At 55.8% G+C, this 16,424-nt stretch overlaps 7 protein-coding genes across 7 annotated transcripts; 3 read left to right on the top strand and 4 right to left on the bottom strand.

The window, feature by feature from the left end:
- The first annotated feature begins 1,261 nt into the window (after window positions 1-1,261).
- B0H64DRAFT_90909 (uncharacterized protein) lies at window positions 1,262-2,859 on the top strand. The gene is made up of 2 exons (XM_062808953.1): window positions 1,262-1,584; window positions 1,965-2,859. Exons 1-2 carry the CDS (start codon window positions 1,362-1,364, stop codon window positions 2,732-2,734), a joined length of 993 nt encoding a protein of 330 aa, XP_062662608.1. The 5' UTR covers window positions 1,262-1,361; the 3' UTR covers window positions 2,735-2,859.
- Window positions 2,860-4,307: 1,448 nt separating this feature from the next.
- B0H64DRAFT_90894 (cyclin-like protein) lies at window positions 4,308-6,350 on the bottom strand. Its single transcript, XM_062808952.1, has 5 exons — window positions 6,292-6,350; window positions 6,126-6,183; window positions 4,789-6,018; window positions 4,591-4,729; window positions 4,308-4,521 (listed from the first exon to the last, which is right to left on the bottom strand). Exons 2-5 carry the CDS (start codon window positions 6,132-6,134, stop codon window positions 4,433-4,435), a joined length of 1,467 nt encoding a protein of 488 aa, XP_062662607.1. The 5' UTR covers window positions 6,135-6,183; window positions 6,292-6,350; the 3' UTR covers window positions 4,308-4,432.
- An 805-nt stretch (window positions 6,351-7,155) lies between these two features.
- B0H64DRAFT_387135 (translation protein SH3-like domain-containing protein) lies at window positions 7,156-9,139 on the top strand. Its single transcript, XM_062803196.1, has 2 exons — window positions 7,156-8,375; window positions 8,465-9,139. The coding sequence occupies exons 1-2, from the start codon at window positions 7,406-7,408 to the stop codon at window positions 8,641-8,643; spliced, it is 1,149 nt and encodes a 382-aa protein (XP_062662606.1). The 5' UTR covers window positions 7,156-7,405; the 3' UTR covers window positions 8,644-9,139.
- Window positions 9,140-10,068: 929 nt separating this feature from the next.
- B0H64DRAFT_318719 (PAP2 superfamily-domain-containing protein) lies at window positions 10,069-11,634 on the top strand (the record flags this gene model as incomplete). Its single annotated transcript, XM_062800402.1, has 3 exons — window positions 10,069-10,331; window positions 10,401-10,852; window positions 10,925-11,634. The coding sequence occupies 3 exons, from the start codon at window positions 10,069-10,071 to the stop codon at window positions 11,632-11,634; spliced, it is 1,425 nt and encodes a 474-aa protein (XP_062662605.1).
- A 391-nt stretch (window positions 11,635-12,025) lies between these two features.
- On the bottom strand, window positions 12,026-13,727 carry B0H64DRAFT_387129 (casein kinase II, regulatory subunit). Its single transcript, XM_062803195.1, has 3 exons — window positions 13,443-13,727; window positions 13,119-13,364; window positions 12,026-13,020 (listed from the first exon to the last, which is right to left on the bottom strand). The coding sequence occupies exons 1-3, from the start codon at window positions 13,497-13,499 to the stop codon at window positions 12,481-12,483; spliced, it is 843 nt and encodes a 280-aa protein (XP_062662604.1). The 5' UTR covers window positions 13,500-13,727; the 3' UTR covers window positions 12,026-12,480.
- A 400-nt stretch (window positions 13,728-14,127) lies between these two features.
- B0H64DRAFT_439491 (thioredoxin-like protein) lies at window positions 14,128-15,370 on the bottom strand (the record flags this gene model as incomplete). Its single annotated transcript, XM_062806433.1, has 5 exons — window positions 14,128-14,370; window positions 14,444-14,569; window positions 14,630-14,710; window positions 14,808-14,991; window positions 15,051-15,370. 5 exons carry the CDS (start codon window positions 15,368-15,370, stop codon window positions 14,128-14,130), a joined length of 954 nt encoding a protein of 317 aa, XP_062662603.1.
- A 93-nt stretch (window positions 15,371-15,463) lies between these two features.
- B0H64DRAFT_90781 (uncharacterized protein) lies at window positions 15,464-16,423 on the bottom strand. The gene has a single exon (XM_062808951.1). The coding sequence runs from the start codon at window positions 16,348-16,350 to the stop codon at window positions 15,697-15,699; it is 654 nt and encodes a 217-aa protein (XP_062662602.1). The 5' UTR covers window positions 16,351-16,423; the 3' UTR covers window positions 15,464-15,696.
- Window position 16,424: the final 1 nt, after the last annotated feature.

The raw sequence follows: 16,424 nt of genomic DNA, 5'->3' as shown, positions 1-16,424 counted from the left end.
AGCAGCACGGACCGGGCCTCGTTTGCCTCGCAGGCGAGCTCGCCAGTCAGCACCATCAACAGCATCGTGTTTCGCCAGAAGACGGGCCTCGAACCTCATGACGAGGCCGAGCGCCCACCGCACATCCTCGAGCCGAGGCCTGCTGCCACATTCTGCAGCCTCGAGGAGCGCATGATGTCCTTCTAAGCCCGGGTGCCGGGTGCCTCTTGGGTGTTGGCTTCTTGAAAGGAAGCAACAACAAGTCAATTCTACTTCTTTCAATTCCCACTTTTTATACGACATAATGCTGCCTTTACGGAATGGGTCAGGAGTGATGGTCACGACTACGGTGGGATAGTGCGTTCGGTCTTTGTTCTTTTTTTGGGAAAAATGGCGTTATATGCCCCGATTTCGGGTTGAGACATCGGGGTTATAGTTATGCAGTAATGAATGCTGTAGTTTCATTACCTATCTACAGTTCACAGGGATGCCTAGCTAGCTGAATCAACAGTTGTCCAGGCTAAACCTGTTCCTCGTGGTCTTTCCTTAATTTAGGGCGTTCTTTTTGTGGTAGCACGATGCATGAATACATGCCGCTCAGGCATGCAGGCGGCATGCAGATGCAAAATGCAGGAACCATCTTTTTGCGAGGGGCACTCGGTGTCACAAGCTTGTTGTCGACGGTTAAAAGTCGATGAGGCTGCATGGGGTCACATCGGATTGGGGGCTGATTGGCCGGCGCAAGTTCGCCCCATCTGAGACCAGAAGGCTCGAACGACATCCTGCTCCTCAGCCCGGAGAGCTTATCCAACCAGCAACATCCGGCTGAGAACCCGTCGGAAGAGGTCGAAGGTCAGGGCCCTCCCCAACGAAGCTCACCGGTCTTGACCGTAATTCGTGGACTTGTGGCTAAACAGCCCCCCGCCCCCCGCCCCCCGCGCGAACTGTTGAGAGAGCTCTGTCGACGTGGCAGAACAACGCTCTGCCAAGCCACGTCACGCCTCGCCTCAGAATTTGATGTGGTTGGGAGAGAGACATGGGTTGCCAAAAATGACAACCCCCCCCTCTCTCATGTATGGACAGCACCACCCAGCTTCGCCTCGGCTCCATTTTGGCCTGCCATACGGAGCACGAGGGCATCTGATGGCGTGGGTCGGGCATCAAACTTACCTGAACCACTGAACCGGGCCTGTCATGGACGCACGGTGGCACTCGACGACGCGTGTCATCTCTCATCTCGCGAATTGATAATGAAGCCGCTTCTTTGCTTGAATACTGGGGTAATCCCGAGTGACGGGTATCTTCTTTGATAAACTCATAAACTCAAACTGTCAACTCCCGTCTAGTAGTTTTCGCTCTCGTAAGCAAAACCAACAAACACCATGGATCTCAGCGCCAGTATCGATGACTTCACCGTCGACGGCGGAAACTGGCGATACGCCATAAGCCGAATGAGCATGTCAATCTGGCCATCGCGCATCTCTACACAAGATCGGCATCGCCGCAATGCCCGCCGATCACTGAAGATGAAAACGAAACCGATCACTGGCCGAATCGAGCGCCCACCACAAAAGACACGGGTCTCTGGGTATCGACATGACGAAGGTAAGATACCTCAGCACTTTTTAGTCACAGGGAGGAAGGGAGTGTTATGTCCGTGTAACACACCTGCCTGGCGTTTGTTCATTCACTTTGTTCTGTGTACCTGTGTGATGACTTACACGGGTGTTGTTTGTTTCCATCCCAAACCTACCCATTGCGTTGCTTGTTCAGTAAACAGCAAGCAGCCACAGAAACTCAAAAGTTGAAAAACATTGCAAAATGGGCCATATTATTTCGAACAACCCACCGCGAGAATCCTCCCCGACCGATCTCGTGATATTTTACTTTCTTAGTTACCCGTTGTCAGCTGCTGCCTTCTTGACACTCACCCATGGGGACCTGCAAAGAAAGAAAAACGAGTCGCTTACGATTTATTAACACAGCTTTTACCGCCATCGTAGCAGCAGCCATGCTTGCCTGCGTACCTCTCCGCCCGCCGCTCGCCCTCATGGACGCTAGGTTCGCCAAGTACGTCCTGGTGCCGGCTCGACGGTCAGAGATGGACGACAAAGTGGTTCAGATGGGCTCCCGGCCGTTGTTTCCGGTTGAGAGTCGGCTACCGAGTGATCGAGAAGACCCATGCTCATTCCGAACACGGTTGATCGACCCCATGGCCGACTCCGAAGCCGATATGGCGTTCGGGAGCACCGACATGCTCAACTGCGACGATCTGGCGTTTGATGACGTCCAATGCATCTCGGTCGGTCGGTCAACTAGGAAATTCAAGGCCGTATCCGGAACGGCAACTCCGCAGAGGGACTATCATGCCCAGGCCAACGAAGACCACGATGACAAGAACAACACCAACAGCGACATGGAAACCATGAACATGCCCTTCTGGAACCTCCCGAGGCGCCAGAAACAGCACATCTTCCGCGGGGGAGACACGATCCCGGACGACATGTCCATCATCTCGGATGCGTCGCTGATCCCGACCTACTACCCGAGCGACATCATGAAACAGCAGCAACAGCAGCCACAGCGGTCCCCGCACCGGACCCTCATCAAGCAACTCTTCCGCGCAAAGGCCAGGGCGGCGAAACAGACGGTGCGGCAGCTGAAGCGGTCGTGTCGCGACGCCGTCGGGCACGTCTTTGTCGACCCCGCGAGCCACAGGGGCCCCAAATGCGTCGCCGTTGGTTCGGTGTATTGAGGAAGCCGGGGAAAACCAACTGGAATACATCGGCGGGTTATCCGCCGGCTAGCATCATGTGTTGCGCATTCTTGGTTTCGGAACAACGGGCGTGTCAGACGTTGCCAGAACATGACTTGTCCCCAGTTTGTCAGGTGTTCAGCCGCCCTGCCCCAGCAAAAAAACTTCACTCATCACCATGTCACTACCAACTGGGTGCCAATGGACTGCATTGGAATAACAAACGGGGCAGAGAAAGAATGGAAGGGGAATGACGGCGGTTGGGTTGCGGGTGCCAACCAGCCAACTCACTTACCTGTACCAACCCCGTCACCCAACCGGCCACCCCAACAAGACTTTGGAGACATACACCGTGTTGGAGGAAGCCCGGGAAGGAGGAGTGAGGGTTAAAGAGAGGGTTGGAAAGGCATCACCAAACTGGATATATTTACCCCGCCTTTTTTCGTTTGTTGATACCCCCCATTGTTGCATTCGCTTGGCGCTTGGATGGATTCTATCATATTACTCGTTTTTCTTGACGTTTATTGATTTCTCTTCGCCTGTCTTCCGTTTTGTGTTTTGAACTGTTCCCTGGCATGGATGCGTGGATCATTGGGTTCTGGTCACGGTACGGTGTTAACGGAGGGGGGATGGGGGGCGGTGTTTGGGACGGTTCAAGGGAGGGGTTGTACTTCGTAGTGAAAGATGAACGACAAGATTGCTTCATGAACTTCTGGCCCCTGAGTCACGCCGCGATTGACACCTTCGCGTTGTTGTCTGGAGAACCGTGGACCCAATAAGCAACGCGCGCCAAACACGCGTTCCGTTCGGTCGGCAATTAACTGCACCACCTGCAGCCGGAAGAATGCACTCGACCCAGCTCTCCGGGTCAATAAAGCGTTGTTATGACAACAGTGTTTCGGGTTGTCCGCTACAAACCGCTGGCCCAGACGCTCCCAGCCACCGCAAGGCGGGTGAATCGACGAAGATAGAAGATACTCAGTGATAATGCAATGCTCCCATTCCGATGCCTAAAACCGTCATCACCGAGGCTAAACCAACAGAGATGTATGTACAATGTCCCCACAAGCTCCAGTCCCTCTCAGGAATGGCAAGGACCCCTCCCAATGGCTGGCTTCACCCAGCCCACCTTTCAGTCCCGTCCCACACTCCTCTCTCCAGCAGCCTCTATTATGCAGCAATAAACCACCAGAAAATCCCAAGGCCGTCCCGTAGGAACCAAGAGGATAACCTAGTATTCCAGCAATAGGAGGGCAGCATTCGAAGCCTCCATGGAGCAAAGCCTTCGCGAAAGCAAAATTGCCCCCCAATAGGCCAAAAGCACATCCACCCAAACACCGTCCCCAACCTGCCGGTACCTAGCCACCGAGCGCCGTCGCCAAATAATCCGATGATCGGAAAAGGATAAAAGTGGCGGCCAAGAGAAACAAACCCAAAACAAAAAACCATAACCGACAATGCCGTGGAGAGACGCCCCTAATCCTCAATGGGTGTTGTGTGGGCCGAAGATGAAGATGCCGAGAACGGGGATCCAGTCTCCCAAGGAGCAGGAGCCAGGATGCGTCATTAATCTATAATCGTGAGGTGTCGTCAAGGCGGCGAATCCAACCACAGCGTGGTATCCTAACACTCCGCGACAGCCGTGGAGGCGCGACGCAGCACCGCGTGCTACGGTGCGAGATGACACTGACGAGACCTCTAAGAGACCTCGCTGAGGGTCAGGTGAATGTCATCGATGCCATAGAGATGCGCATTCTTTTTCGACCATTGGCGGGTGATGATTGATGCTGCGACTCTAGTTAGAAACAGGCACCGGTGGGAACCATGGGCCATGGCTAAGAGGGAGGGCAACATACCCTTCAAGAACTTCTTGTGAGCATACTTCTTGAAGAAGGCCTCGTGGATGACGGGCCGCGCCATATAGTCCACCATCAACATGACGACGGGCTGGATCTCCTCCTCCGAGTACCCGGCAAAATACTCCAGCGTATCATCCTATCGCACGGGAACCATTAGCCTGAGTTCAACGAGTATCAACTTGAGGGTAGACTTACCCATTCGCCACGGTCTAGGATCAGCCGCGACAGGTACATAGCGGCGGCGGCGATATGGCTAGGGCGATAGGCCATTAGGCGATGGTCCAACAAACTGATCTCCATGAGGTATTTCCCGAGGGTACGGGATTGAATGTCGTAATTATCCGCCTTGGAGATGCGGCGGAGGAAGTTCATCGGGTTCGGGTAGCTCAAGTCGTAGTTGAGGGTGGCGAGGACGAAACGCTCAGCACTCAGGATCTCAGCCTCGGTGAAACCATCGTCGGCGATATGGCGAAAGTTGGCAATATGAGGCGAGAGTACTTCCTCGTACTTGGAAGCAATGAACATGGCGGTGATCCCGACGAGCTGAAGGCGGTCCAGTTGAACAACCTTCTCAGACAGGAAGCGGTCGACGATGTTGACGGCGAGGAATAGAGTCTCGGGGAGCAAATGGAAACGGGTGTGAACCTCAACCAGCCAGTCGATAAGAATACCCCGTGTCTTCCACTCTAGATCGTCTTGGTGCGACATGTACTGAGGGTTGGGGACCGAGTTGCACTCGAGGTCGCGGAGGTATTCGAAGATGTCGTTAGCATATTCGGCGACCATCAGCGGGTCATCGAGGTCTTCTCGGTCGAGGATGGTCGCGGCGGCGGGGATATCGGCACGCGGCTCGGGCTCGCTGGCCACGGGAGGCGGTGATGATGGCGCAGCCTCCTTTCGCGCAGGCTCTTCTTGTTTCACGTCGGTCTTTGTCTTCTTTTCCTCAAGTGTGTGAACCTTTTTGCGGATCGGTTCGCCGTCCTCCGGGGTAGCCTCCTTGACGACGGTGTTCGTGGCCGCGGTACTCAGGGTCTTGCGCTTCTGCGCCACGATTGAACCGGGACCTGACCGCTTCGCCTCCGGCTTCTTGGTGACCTCCTTGGTAGTTAGGGCCGACCGCGTCGCCGTCGTCTTCTTCTGGACACCAGTGGGTTGAGCTGCCTTGGACACGAGACCGGTCCTGCCGACCACCTTCTTGCTCTCCACGGCCTCAACCTTGGTCACATTGCTGACGTCGCCGAGGGCAGCACGCCTCCTCGCGGGATTGGCATTGGCGGCTGTCTTTTTTGACTGCAGTGCCTTGGTGGGCATGGCGAGCTCATCGACATTCAAAGTTGCCGCGGCTTTCGCCCGGGTAACGCGTGCTGTCGCATTGCTGTTCTCGTCGTTTTCGTTCGTCACCGAACGGGGGTTTCTTGTCCTGGTCTGAGTGGTGGTCAGCATGGCCAACCATGCTTCAATTGGAGGTCAAGTCGCGTCGAATCCAACCGCGTCAAAGCAGAGTGGTGGACACGCCTGGGGCAAAGACTTACAACAGGCATTGTGGCGGCTGATGTTGGGAACAAGTAGACAAACGGATGCTACTTAAAGCTAATAGAGGGTTAGCTTCGACATGTTCCTTCAAGACCGACGAGGGCTCAAGCATGCTCGACGCGACGGGCAGCTCCGGACGACAGCAAATTGGGCGAGATAACTCACCAAAGATGCAGAAATAAAGGATCACGAGGGCGATATGACGTGCTAAGTGTCGATATGCCGAAGAGTCCAACACCACACGCGCTTTTGAGTGGAGGGCGGTCGCTGTGTCTCGAGAAATGACGCGTTTCTCTCTCGCTCTGCGAGTACAGGATCGAATCGAACTCGAGGATGGCCTTACAATTGAGAATGGCACAAAGTCTAAGGTCCGAAGCGCACGTTGTGGTGAAGGGCTTCGTGATGTTGGAGGAGGATACTCGCAAATTGGGAGCTCTCTTGTTTTTTAAGATGTGTTGGTGGAGAGGTGGGAAGGGTTCGCGAGTTGAGGGAGAGAGAAGTGGGACGGGACGCGGTCAAATCAGCGTGGTGGGCTGGGCGCAAGTACCAGGTACTACGCGACTGCGGCGTTGAGCTCGGCAGGTGGGTCCGCCGCGTTGAAAACGCGTTGCTGTGAGCGTGCAGGACCGGGGCCGGCAGCAACAGAATGATCCCAAGTCGTGGCGAGCGACTTCTGAGGAACGAGAGAGGAAGTTAGAGAGCTTGATAACGTAGTGTGAAAAAGATTAGATGGTGAGGAAGAAGTTGTTGATGTTGGTAGCAACAGCGGGCTGCCTATGTTATAAGGCATTGAGAGGTACACGGTACCAGCAGGGGAAACGCGGTCGTCCAAAACCGTGCTCCCCTTCCCGAACCCGCCGTCAACAGTGACAACCACGGGGCAACCGCCTTGCGATTGGCTGGGCGTGGGAAGCTGCAGACCCTTGGTCGCCCTCGAGCTTTATCCGCGTTTTTCGCGCTCTCGGTGGGGCTGTGGCTCCACGCGGTGATCAGCCGCAATCCTTAAGCCCACTAGCCACACTTGCAAGGAACCCGTGCACGGACTCGGTGATCGGTCGAAGCAAGCAAATTTCCAAAGTCGCAGAACATCAGTGTTAACGGAAGGACGGCCTACCGCCACCGCTACCCATTCCCCAAACGCCGGAGATCACTGCGGCCAATTGGCTGCCCTGCGCTTTCGCAAACACGCCCGGACACCGAAGGTGCCTCGATGTGCTGACGTTGACGCCTCGTTGGTGCTGGTTTCTCCCGGTCTCGGTTGAGTTGCGCTTCTTTGGCAATGCTGCAACCACGGTTCCGGCCCTTGGTTGCGGGGATAGCCTCGCTCCCCTCCCTCTGCCAGAGGGCCCTCCAACTCAACACTATCAGACGCTACTCGGCCGCGGTGCAAAGCGAGGTCAAGAATGCGTCTAGCGAAGATGCCTCCGCCGGCTTCGGCCCCCCCTCCACTCAAATCGAGGCAGTTAAAATGCGAACGTACAAGCCGCGGACGCCCGGCCTCCGGCATCTTAAGCGGCCGATCAACGACCATCTCTGGAAAGGCAGGCCATATTTGCCATTAACGATACCAAAGAAGGGTCACGGGAAGGGTGGCAGAAACAACACGGGTCGAATCACCATTAGACATCGTGGAGGTGGTGTCAAGCGGAGACTCCGTACTCTCGACTTCAAGCGCTGGGCTCCGGGACCGCACTTGGTGGACCGTATTGAATACGATCCAGGCCGGAGTGCTCACATCGCCTTGCTGACGGAGCAGGCGACGGGCAACAAGACTTATATCGTGGCCGCCGAGGGCATGCGTGCGGGGGACGTGGTGCAGAGCTACCGAGCTGGCATTCCCCAAGACCTTCTCGACAGCATGGGCGGCGTCATCGACCCTGGTATTCTGGCAGCGAAGACGGCCTGGAGAGGAAACTGCTTGCCCATGCACATGATCCCCGTCGGCACGGTCGTGTACAATGTGGGGTCCCGCATGGACGGCGGGGCGGTATTCTGCCGCAGCGCCGGCACGTATGCGACCATCATCTCCAAGGAGGAGGAGACACGGGACGACGGTACCAAGGTCATGACCGGGAAGCATGTCGTTGTCCGGTTGCAGAGCGGCGAAATCCGCAAGGTCAGCAAAGATGCTTGTGCCACGATCGGCGTGGCCAGCAACATCATGCACCAATACAGGCAATTGGGCAAGGCTGGACGTAGCCGTTTGTTGAACATCAGGCCCACAGTGAGAGGCTTGGCCATGAACGCAAGTATGTGGCGCATGCTCCCGTTCTTTTATCCCCATTCGGCTTGTTGCTCCTCGCAACCGTTTCTCGTTCGGCCGCTGACATTGCTTTAGATGACCATCCCCACGGTGGTGGTCGTGGTAAGTCGAAGGGTAACAGAAACCCCGTCAGCCCATGGGGCCAACCGGCCAAGGGCGGGTTCAAGACACGCACGAAGAGCAATATCAACAAATGGGTGGTCACGCCTCGGGTACGGAACATGGGCAAGCGGAGAGACAAGAACATGGCCTAATGACTGCGGTGGCTGTGTTGGTGAGCGCTGGGCGACGACATGTTGTACATTACGTAGATCAGCAATCTTGGTTCTCTGTCAGCGGACTTGGGGTGCGTTCCGCCGGAGCGCCGATTGAGAGATGCTTGCGGCCTGGAGGAACACATGCCCCCGCCTTGGCGCTAAGAATCGTCGTCAAATCCTCAAGAAGCCAGCAGCGTGAGCATCGACGAATTCGTAATCCTGATACCTCGTGCCCGGTGTCGGGGCAGCGGTTGCGCAAGCGCCGAACCACCAAAATTGACTGGCGTCTATCACGTAGGTTGGCGGCAAAACCGGGCGTTGCTGGGGCTCGGCGGCTCGGGAGTTGTGAGTTCGGCGTTGGCGCTGGTGATGGAACTCGGTGGACTCGGCAGCGGCGAAACATAGAAAGATGATTGGCAGAATAGCCCGAATCCGGTAACATCAGTGTCCGACTGCAACTATTCGCACCGTCTCTAATTTATCGAAGTTTGTGTTCTAAACGGCAATTTATGAATAAAAAATGCGATGATGAGATGATGTCAGGTATCGAGAGAACTCGGGACAAATGCATCACGGCCACGAGTGAATGTAGATCTCAAGTACGTGGAGATACCGGTCAACCTGTGAGACAGAGTCACATAGCACAGATGATGCACAGCAGAGGAACAAACACAGGAGGCACGTGCAGAGGTCTCGGCGGGGCTTCCAAGCAGTTTCAGCTTTCCCCTGCTTGCAGGGTTTCATTCTAGACCCTTTCCGACCCGTCCGGTCCCATGTTAACGTGAGTTAAGCTGAAGCCCAGTTCAAGAAGTTCTTCCTGTACAACCTTGACCGTTGAATCCCCAAGACTCGGCTTTCTTTTTGTCGTTGTATTTTAGCGCATATTATTCTCTGAGAGCAAGCCCCGAGATCACTCGGTTTTTCCCTTAGTTATTTCATTCCTCGAATCGTCCTGTGTCCCCCCGAGACCCGCAGCGCCGATCGGCCTTGGCCAACCACTCGTGTTTCGGTCATCTCGATCCCTTTTGTGGCTGAGCACCGGCTCACACAACAGGGCGGCAAAGGCGTGCGTCTCCTTTGGGGGGCTCGGCGTGGAGTTGCAGGGGGAGGAAGCGGCAACCCAAAGTGCGCAGCGGGATCTTGAGAGCCATTCACTGCCATTCCGTGACCAAGAAGCTGGCGGATGACGCGTTCGGGGCTTTCCGTTTGGTTTTCGACATTCTTTGAAAGAGACCGCTCCTTCAGTGATAGACAGTGGCGGCCGGTCGACATTTCAGTGGCCTGCTCACACCTTGCTAGCGTGCCCTCTTTCCGTTCGTGGTCTGGCCCGGCATTTGAAGTTGGTTGTTGGCTGCGCCTGTCCGACACTGTTTCACACTCTTTTCCTTTTTACTTTTCCATACTTACTCGAGGGGCGTCCCAATGCCCGACGACTCAATTCGCCCTCTCATTTACGCCCGATCGTTCTCCCCCGCGCCGACTGTCGAAGCTCTCAATCCTACTAGTATGGATAATTTGGATCTCGCAGGGGGTAACGTGCGGAGGAAAGGGACGGTATCATGGGTTCTGGCGCTCTCCTATGCTTTCGACTGGGTCGTACTCGCCGCCTTTGCCGCCATCGGCTACGTTCTAGGGCATATCACTCCGAATAAGCGGCCTTTCTCTCTAGACGACCGCAACATCGCGTATGTTGCCGCCCTGGGCCACCCCTCCTTGCGCCTCGTCGCTTAGGCCGGGATACTAATATGCGGCAGCTTCCCTTTCACCGAGAACGAAACGGTTCCGGTCTGGCTCGCGGTAGTTGTCGCCATTCTCGTCCCCATCTGCATCATCGCCGTCATCTGCCTCATCTTCGTTCCCGGTGCGACAGTCCCCGTTGGAACTCCCAAGTCTCTGATCTGGAAGCGCAAGCTATGGGAGCTGCATACTGGCCTGCTCGGGCTCGCCATGTCTGTGGTCGCGGCTTGGTTTATCACCAACGGCATGAAGAACCTATTCGGAAAGCCACGGCCCGATCTCTTAGATCGATGCCAGCCTGACCTCGACAACATTTCCAAGTATATTATTGGCGGGTTGAAGGGGCTGAGAACGGCGACCACGAGCAACCAGCTCGTGAGCCCTGACATTTGCCAGAACCCAGACAAGTCTACGCTGGACGACGGTTTTCGCAGTTACCCGAGCGGGCACTCGAGTTCTTCCGCTTCAGGTACGCACCCTTCCGGAATTTTTGGGGGGTTGTTGGTGCGGAAACGGGCAGCTTGTCTAACTTTTGCCACAGGTCTGATCTACTTCTCTCTCTTTATTGCGAGCAAGTTTGCCATCACGATCCCATTCCTCGCCCCAGCCGGTTTCGCCGACGCCTCCGCCTTCACCGCTTTCCCTTCGCGCACACGTTTACCGAGCATCAAGGTCTCAGGACCCGACACCTACGAGCTTTCCAACCGCGGCCCCGGCGCGCCGACACCATCGACGCTGGACTCAGCCCTGGGCAACAAGGGGATCACGCGCCACAACCAAACCGTCTCGGCCGTCCGGCGGCAGGCCGCGGCGCCGCCCATCTACCTCCTCTGTCTCGCCGTATTGCCCTTCTTCGCGTCGGTCTACATCGCCGGCTCGCGGTGGTGGGACTTCCGGCACCACGGCTTCGACATCATCTTCGGCTACCTCATCGGCACCGTCTCGGCCATCTTCGCCTTCCGCTACTACCACCTCCCCATCTCCAGCGGCGCTGGGTGGGCGTGGGGACCCCGCAGCCACGACAAGGCCTTCTGGGCCGGCGTGGGGAGCTTCAGCTACGCCACGGACCACTTGCGCGGGGAGTACCGCTCCGGGGACGAGGAGGAGGCTCTTACCGGCGGCGCCGGCGGCGGCGATGCGTACGGTCGCGGCAGCGGCATGAGCGCCGCCACGGAACCGCGTTCCTCCTCACGCAAGGGGACGGCTTCGGATGATCGGGAGGTCTCGTATGCGAGCGAGGCGCGGATTTAGAATGCATCGACATTTGATGTTTTTTTCTTCTTTCCCGGCATTTGGGGGGTTTGGGCGGTAAGGGCTGGGTCTTTTCTGTCTGCTTTACGTGGGATTCAATGCTGCCGATGTCTTGGGAGCAACTCGTAGACGACTAGGGGTGTTTTCCGGCGTTATGGGTGCCGTTTCTGTGTTGGCAAAAAGCACCAGCGTGGTAGGGGGGTTATTGTGCGTGTACATCTAATTGGTTTTGGTAAAGGATGACCGAGCGGGTTGGCAGGCATGTCATTATTTCTGAAGCGTTCCGTTTGAAAGAGACTGCTGGATTTCTATGATGAACTCGCCTAGTGGATGACGTGACAAGAAGCGGCAAGGGCAAACACATACTAGGCCGAAGGTTGGTTTCCGACTCACTTTGGAGGGCATACATAGGCATTTGTCAGAATCTGGACAACTACATCCACCCAGAGGCCCGACTTGCTCCGTCGAGAGATGCCAAAAAGGAACCGTCAGCCTGGAAAGTTCCTGCTACTATGTAGTGGTATGGTATCGTGTACCGCTTTTGGTGCCGTGTTCAATGCATTAAGAGCCAGACCAACAACCAAGCCACCTTCAACTATCATCACTTGGCCGTCCTTTATTTCCTCTTGCCCCAGTTTCCTCCTCCAACTCCCCCTCCACCCTTGCCCATGCCAACAAGAACGCCAAGTGCAAATGCGCCAGCCACAAAGTTTTTCCCTACAAGTATCAAAGAAGGAAAAGAAAAGCCACCATGACAGACAGACCGCCGGCATCATGCCATGCCATCCCAGCCCAGCCAGCCCCCTGCGATATAGACACGAGATCCGTCTCCCACCCCAAGCTGCATCACGCAACACTCCCCATTTGCGCCTCCCCGCCCGTGGTAGGAACAAGAGCGGTGGCAGCGGCAGCACCGCCGCCCCTGTACTCGGCCACGGCCAGCTGCTGCAGCAACTCCTCTTCGTCCTCGGGGTCGTCGTCGTCCTCCTCCAGCTCGTCCTCGCCGTCCTTGAAGCCGCTCTCGACGTCGAGCTTGCGCAGGCGGCGGCGCATGTCGTCGCGGACGCCGTTCTGCCAGCGGACGAGGGCGGCGGCGGCGTGGACCTTGAAGCCGTAGACGCGCGGGACGTAGCGCTCGGCGCTCTTGGCGGGGATCAGGGCCGGGTAGACCTGGAAGAGGATGTTGTGGAACGAGGTGCCGAAGTAGGCGCCGTCGATGGACGCGTGCCGCGACGACTTGGGGTTGTACGTGTCCTCGCACCGCGCGCAGTGCAGCTTGACCGGCTTGAGGTTGGGGATGTCGGAGAGGCCCATGGGCAGCAGCGGGTGCGAGTTGCACATCACGCGCGGGCACTTGCCGAAGTCGGCTTTTTTGTATTTTTCGAGCTGAGGGGCGGAGGGAGAGGGTGGCCTGTTAGTATGATATCGGGTGGGGGCCAGTGGGTGGGAGGAAAGAAAGGAGGTGGGGGGAGAGGGAAGGATACCATTTTCGCCAGACCCCTTGTCGTCACGATATACCGGGCATGGACGAGGCCGTACAGGTGCCTAGCCGATTTTTCTATCGTCTCGCGCATCTCATCGTCGCAGTCGAGGTCGAAAACGTCTGTCACGAGGTCCAGCGCATACTGGTAGTACTGGACCTCGGTGTTGAGGCCGGTCAGGTTGAAGCGGTCGGTTAGGTATTCCTCGTCGATCTCGCAAAAGTATTCGTTGCCACGGGACGAGATGAACTAGGGTACGGCGTGTTAGACCCAAGCGGTATGAGGGGGTAGGTGTGTAAGAGGGTGGGTAGATGAATCAAGACATACCCAATCCCTCCAGTAGCTGGTGTAATCACTATCAGATTCGGTCCCGTAGTCATCCATCTTGCGATCGAGACGTTGCAATTCGTGTCGTCGGGTTGGGCGCCGTTGGCTAGCAATGGGAGGAGAGCGGCGCGGAAAGAGAAACCGCCGAGACGGTTAGATTGAACAATGATAAACCGATCGGGCGGACTTTTGATGCGGAAAGTTACTTTTTGTCGGCGTTCGGGATCGCGGGGCTGGCGGATGGTGTTCGGGTTGGCCCACTGCGACAAGCAATGTTGACGGACATCTGCAGGGCGGCGGCTGGAAATCTATTTGGTGGGGGACACTCCCACGGGTGGCCCGCCCCATGAGCTTGACGCAACCCCTGAGAAATCATTCCGCACTGTGCATCCAGCCACCCTTAGGCATCGATGATAAATTGGTGGCTTTTGAGGCTTGATGAGGAGAAATAGTGCGATGTGTTCGGACTAAGAAGAAATAAATGATTAGATTCCCAACAAAATTTTTCATCTAGCCATGAAACCGAAGCCTTTTCCTTCGTAGTGCGCATGGACTGAAATCGCGATACAGTGCTAGCACAATCAGGGCTTTCTGGTCAAGTTTAGGGGTCACAATGGCAATGGTGTGCTGGGTAACGTAATGTAGCCAATTTATCAAGATGCCCAAGATGTACAAGAACCACATGTCAGTCGGATATTCCCCGGAACCCCTTGAGCAAGTCATTCATCGACTGGGCGTAAAGCGCATCGGTGCTCATGGTGCTACGCACATGGGGGTTCTGTTCGAGAGCATCTAGCCATCCTTTCCATCTTGCCGGAAGTGCTTGTAGGTTTAATCCACGGAAGGGTGCTAGGCGAGACAGCCTGAGCGCAAAGGGTGCAAGGTGGACATCGACGAGACACATCTGGTCGCCAAGGAAATAGGGGCCCTACTCGGTGTTGCGGAGGTAGTTAAGTATTCGTATACGGTTCTCATTTCTGTTGACGGTGATGGGAACTTACCTTTTCATCAGCGGCCTGGGTGAGCTCGCAGATCTGGTGCTGCAACATCTCCATATGCTGACTCCTCGCCTCATCGACGGTTGCTAATAAAGCGCCAGAAAAGGAGGGAACGATTCTAGTATTAATCTACAGGGAAACAAGGTAAGTGTGTGAGTCGACTAGGAGATATGAACGGGCCGAGCGTACAAAGTCAATCCACAATCGGCAAATCGCCTTCAGCTTGGGGATCGTTGGATGTAGCGGGATTGTGCTGTTGGTGTCTTCAAGCTGATTGTATGCTGTTAGGAAGGGGTGCTACTTATAAATGCCGCCACCTGGGGGGTGAGAGAATAGGAAACGAGAGGGAAATCCCAGGGAAACGTACGTATTCCAGGATGACAGAACTCTCCGCACAAGCCCATCCTCCTTGCCATATGGCGGGGACGAGCCCTCTCGGGTTTGCCTCGAGCAATGGAGTAGGTTTGGGCTTGCGAAGCGGATCTGTCTCACAGTACTGGTACTTGAAACCCATAGCTTCAAGCGCGATCCAGACGCGCTGGGAGAAGGGACTATGAACATTGTGTGTCAGCAACAGCACGCCCAAGATATTGCGACAGACCGTCTTTACCAAAAACATGCCGAATAGAACTTGATGTCCGCATCCCCACTATGATCCCTTGCCGTCGCCGCCGCGTTCCCTCTCGGCTTCCAAGGCGATGGCTTCTGATTCCGCTTCGCCTCTTTCTCGCGCCCGGCGAGGTATCGCAAGGCTGTGCTTTTCTTGGTCTCGTCACTCTTTTGCAAGTCATGCCTGTGTGTTGCTAGCCCATCATCACCGTTTCCAATCATTCCGTTGCGTTGTATCACTCGAAATGGCCTGTCCTGGATCCTCGAGACAGCTGCCTTGACCAGGTCGGTATCCAAACCGATGGTGTGGCCTACCGCCATAAGCTCCCCTGCAGAACCTGCTGGATATTCTGTGATTTTGATTCTGACGTCGCATAAATCAAGCGGGCGCGCCGTGCGCTTGCGTTTCTTTTTGTTGGGGTCTTGTGATTTGGGTGTTCCAGACGGCCGGCCCTTCAAGCGACAGTCGAAGTAACGTGTGACGAGCCCCCGTTTGGATGCCGACTGCGACGTCCGGTGCGAGTAGACATTGTCGACCCAGGGAAAGTACGTGTCGTACCTTGAATAACTTAATGAGCACACTCAAGCACGGACGAAATACTCACAGAACAACTTCAGGGACCGAGGGAGATATATAAGGTGTTCACTCACTCCTCATTGGTAAGTATGAGTGGCTTTTCGAGTTCAAACAGTTTCTGGCGCCATAAATCGAGGTTGGGAGGGTTCTCCACGATGTTTGCGGGCAATTGTCCGTCCCCTGACACCCCAAGGCTACCAGAACCATGAGCAGAATCCGTTCTGACCAAGTTAGTATTCCTATCACTCGGGACTTCGGTCACGGCACGATTGGCGACCGAGTTTTGAGACAGTATGCCAAACTGGCTTAGAGGAGGCAGCAAAGTACCGATGGTGTCTGTGCCTGAATCTCGATGTGCGTTTGTTTGACCCAGAAGTCCGAACGCTCCTCCGGATATGTCATGTTCATGATGCTCGGGTTCCGTGGCTGGCACCGGTTTAATTTCATCAAGGGTGTGAGATAGCGTGGCAGCGCTGACCACGCTCCCCGACGGCGGGCCCGTGTAAGAGTTTGCGAAACCGTTAAATCCCGAGGCGTGGAATGCCGGAGAGGGCCCAACATTGTCAGACGAGGACGCATCTGGCGGCGGGAGGCCATGAGGATCCCTAGTCCTGCCGAAGTGAGATTGATGACCGGCCGTGGAGTTGGACGGCTGGAGGCGGACATTTGTCGTCGTAACATGCCCAGTAGCTGGGGGCGCTCGAGGAAAGGCCGAATGTTCCATCGTTCCGGTTCCAAGAGCTTGCTGCTTTACTGGGTACCGCCCGTTAACCCTCCGGTAAGAAGTTAGTTGCGGGG

This window comes from Chaetomium fimeti (assembly GCF_033439085.1).
Source record: "Chaetomium fimeti strain CBS 168.71 chromosome Unknown B0H64scaffold_2, whole genome shotgun sequence".
NCBI lineage: Eukaryota > Fungi > Ascomycota > Sordariomycetes > Sordariales > Chaetomiaceae > Chaetomium > Chaetomium fimeti.
This window is presented reverse-complemented; position numbering and strand designations above follow the sequence as displayed.

What these genes read in the sequence shown, in the direction of transcription:
- B0H64DRAFT_90781 (XM_062808951.1), bottom strand. Translation starts at nt 16,350, where the DNA reads ATGGAACATTCGGCCTTTCCTCGAGCGCCCCCAGCTACTGGGCATGTT.
- B0H64DRAFT_90909 (XM_062808953.1), top strand. Translation starts at nt 1,362, where the DNA reads ATGGATCTCAGCGCCAGTATCGATGACTTCACCGTCGACGGCGGAAAC. An exon ending in TGGGTATCGACATGACGAAG is followed by an intron (nt 1,585 to 1,964) that starts GTAAGATACCTC and finishes TTATTAACACAG; the next exon opens with CTTTTACCGCCATCGTAGCA.
- B0H64DRAFT_387129 (XM_062803195.1), bottom strand. Translation starts at nt 13,499, where the DNA reads ATGGATGACTACGGGACCGAATCTGATAGTGATTACACCAGCTACTGG. An exon ending in CCAGCTACTGGAGGGATTGG is followed by an intron (nt 13,365 to 13,442) that starts GTATGTCTTGAT and finishes GCCGTACCCTAG; the next exon opens with TTCATCTCGTCCCGTGGCAA. An exon ending in CAAGGGGTCTGGCGAAAATG is followed by an intron (nt 13,021 to 13,118) that starts GTATCCTTCCCT and finishes TCCGCCCCTCAG; the next exon opens with CTCGAAAAATACAAAAAAGC.
- B0H64DRAFT_90894 (XM_062808952.1), bottom strand. An exon ending in TCCTAGACCGTGGCGAATGG is followed by an intron (nt 4,730 to 4,788) that starts GTAAGTCTACCC and finishes CCCGTGCGATAG; the next exon opens with GATGATACGCTGGAGTATTT. An exon ending in TCACAAGAAGTTCTTGAAGG is followed by an intron (nt 4,522 to 4,590) that starts GTATGTTGCCCT and finishes CTAGAGTCGCAG; the next exon opens with CATCAATCATCACCCGCCAA.
- B0H64DRAFT_387135 (XM_062803196.1), top strand. Translation starts at nt 7,406, where the DNA reads ATGCTGCAACCACGGTTCCGGCCCTTGGTTGCGGGGATAGCCTCGCTC. An exon ending in AGGCTTGGCCATGAACGCAA is followed by an intron (nt 8,376 to 8,464) that starts GTATGTGGCGCA and finishes ACATTGCTTTAG; the next exon opens with ATGACCATCCCCACGGTGGT.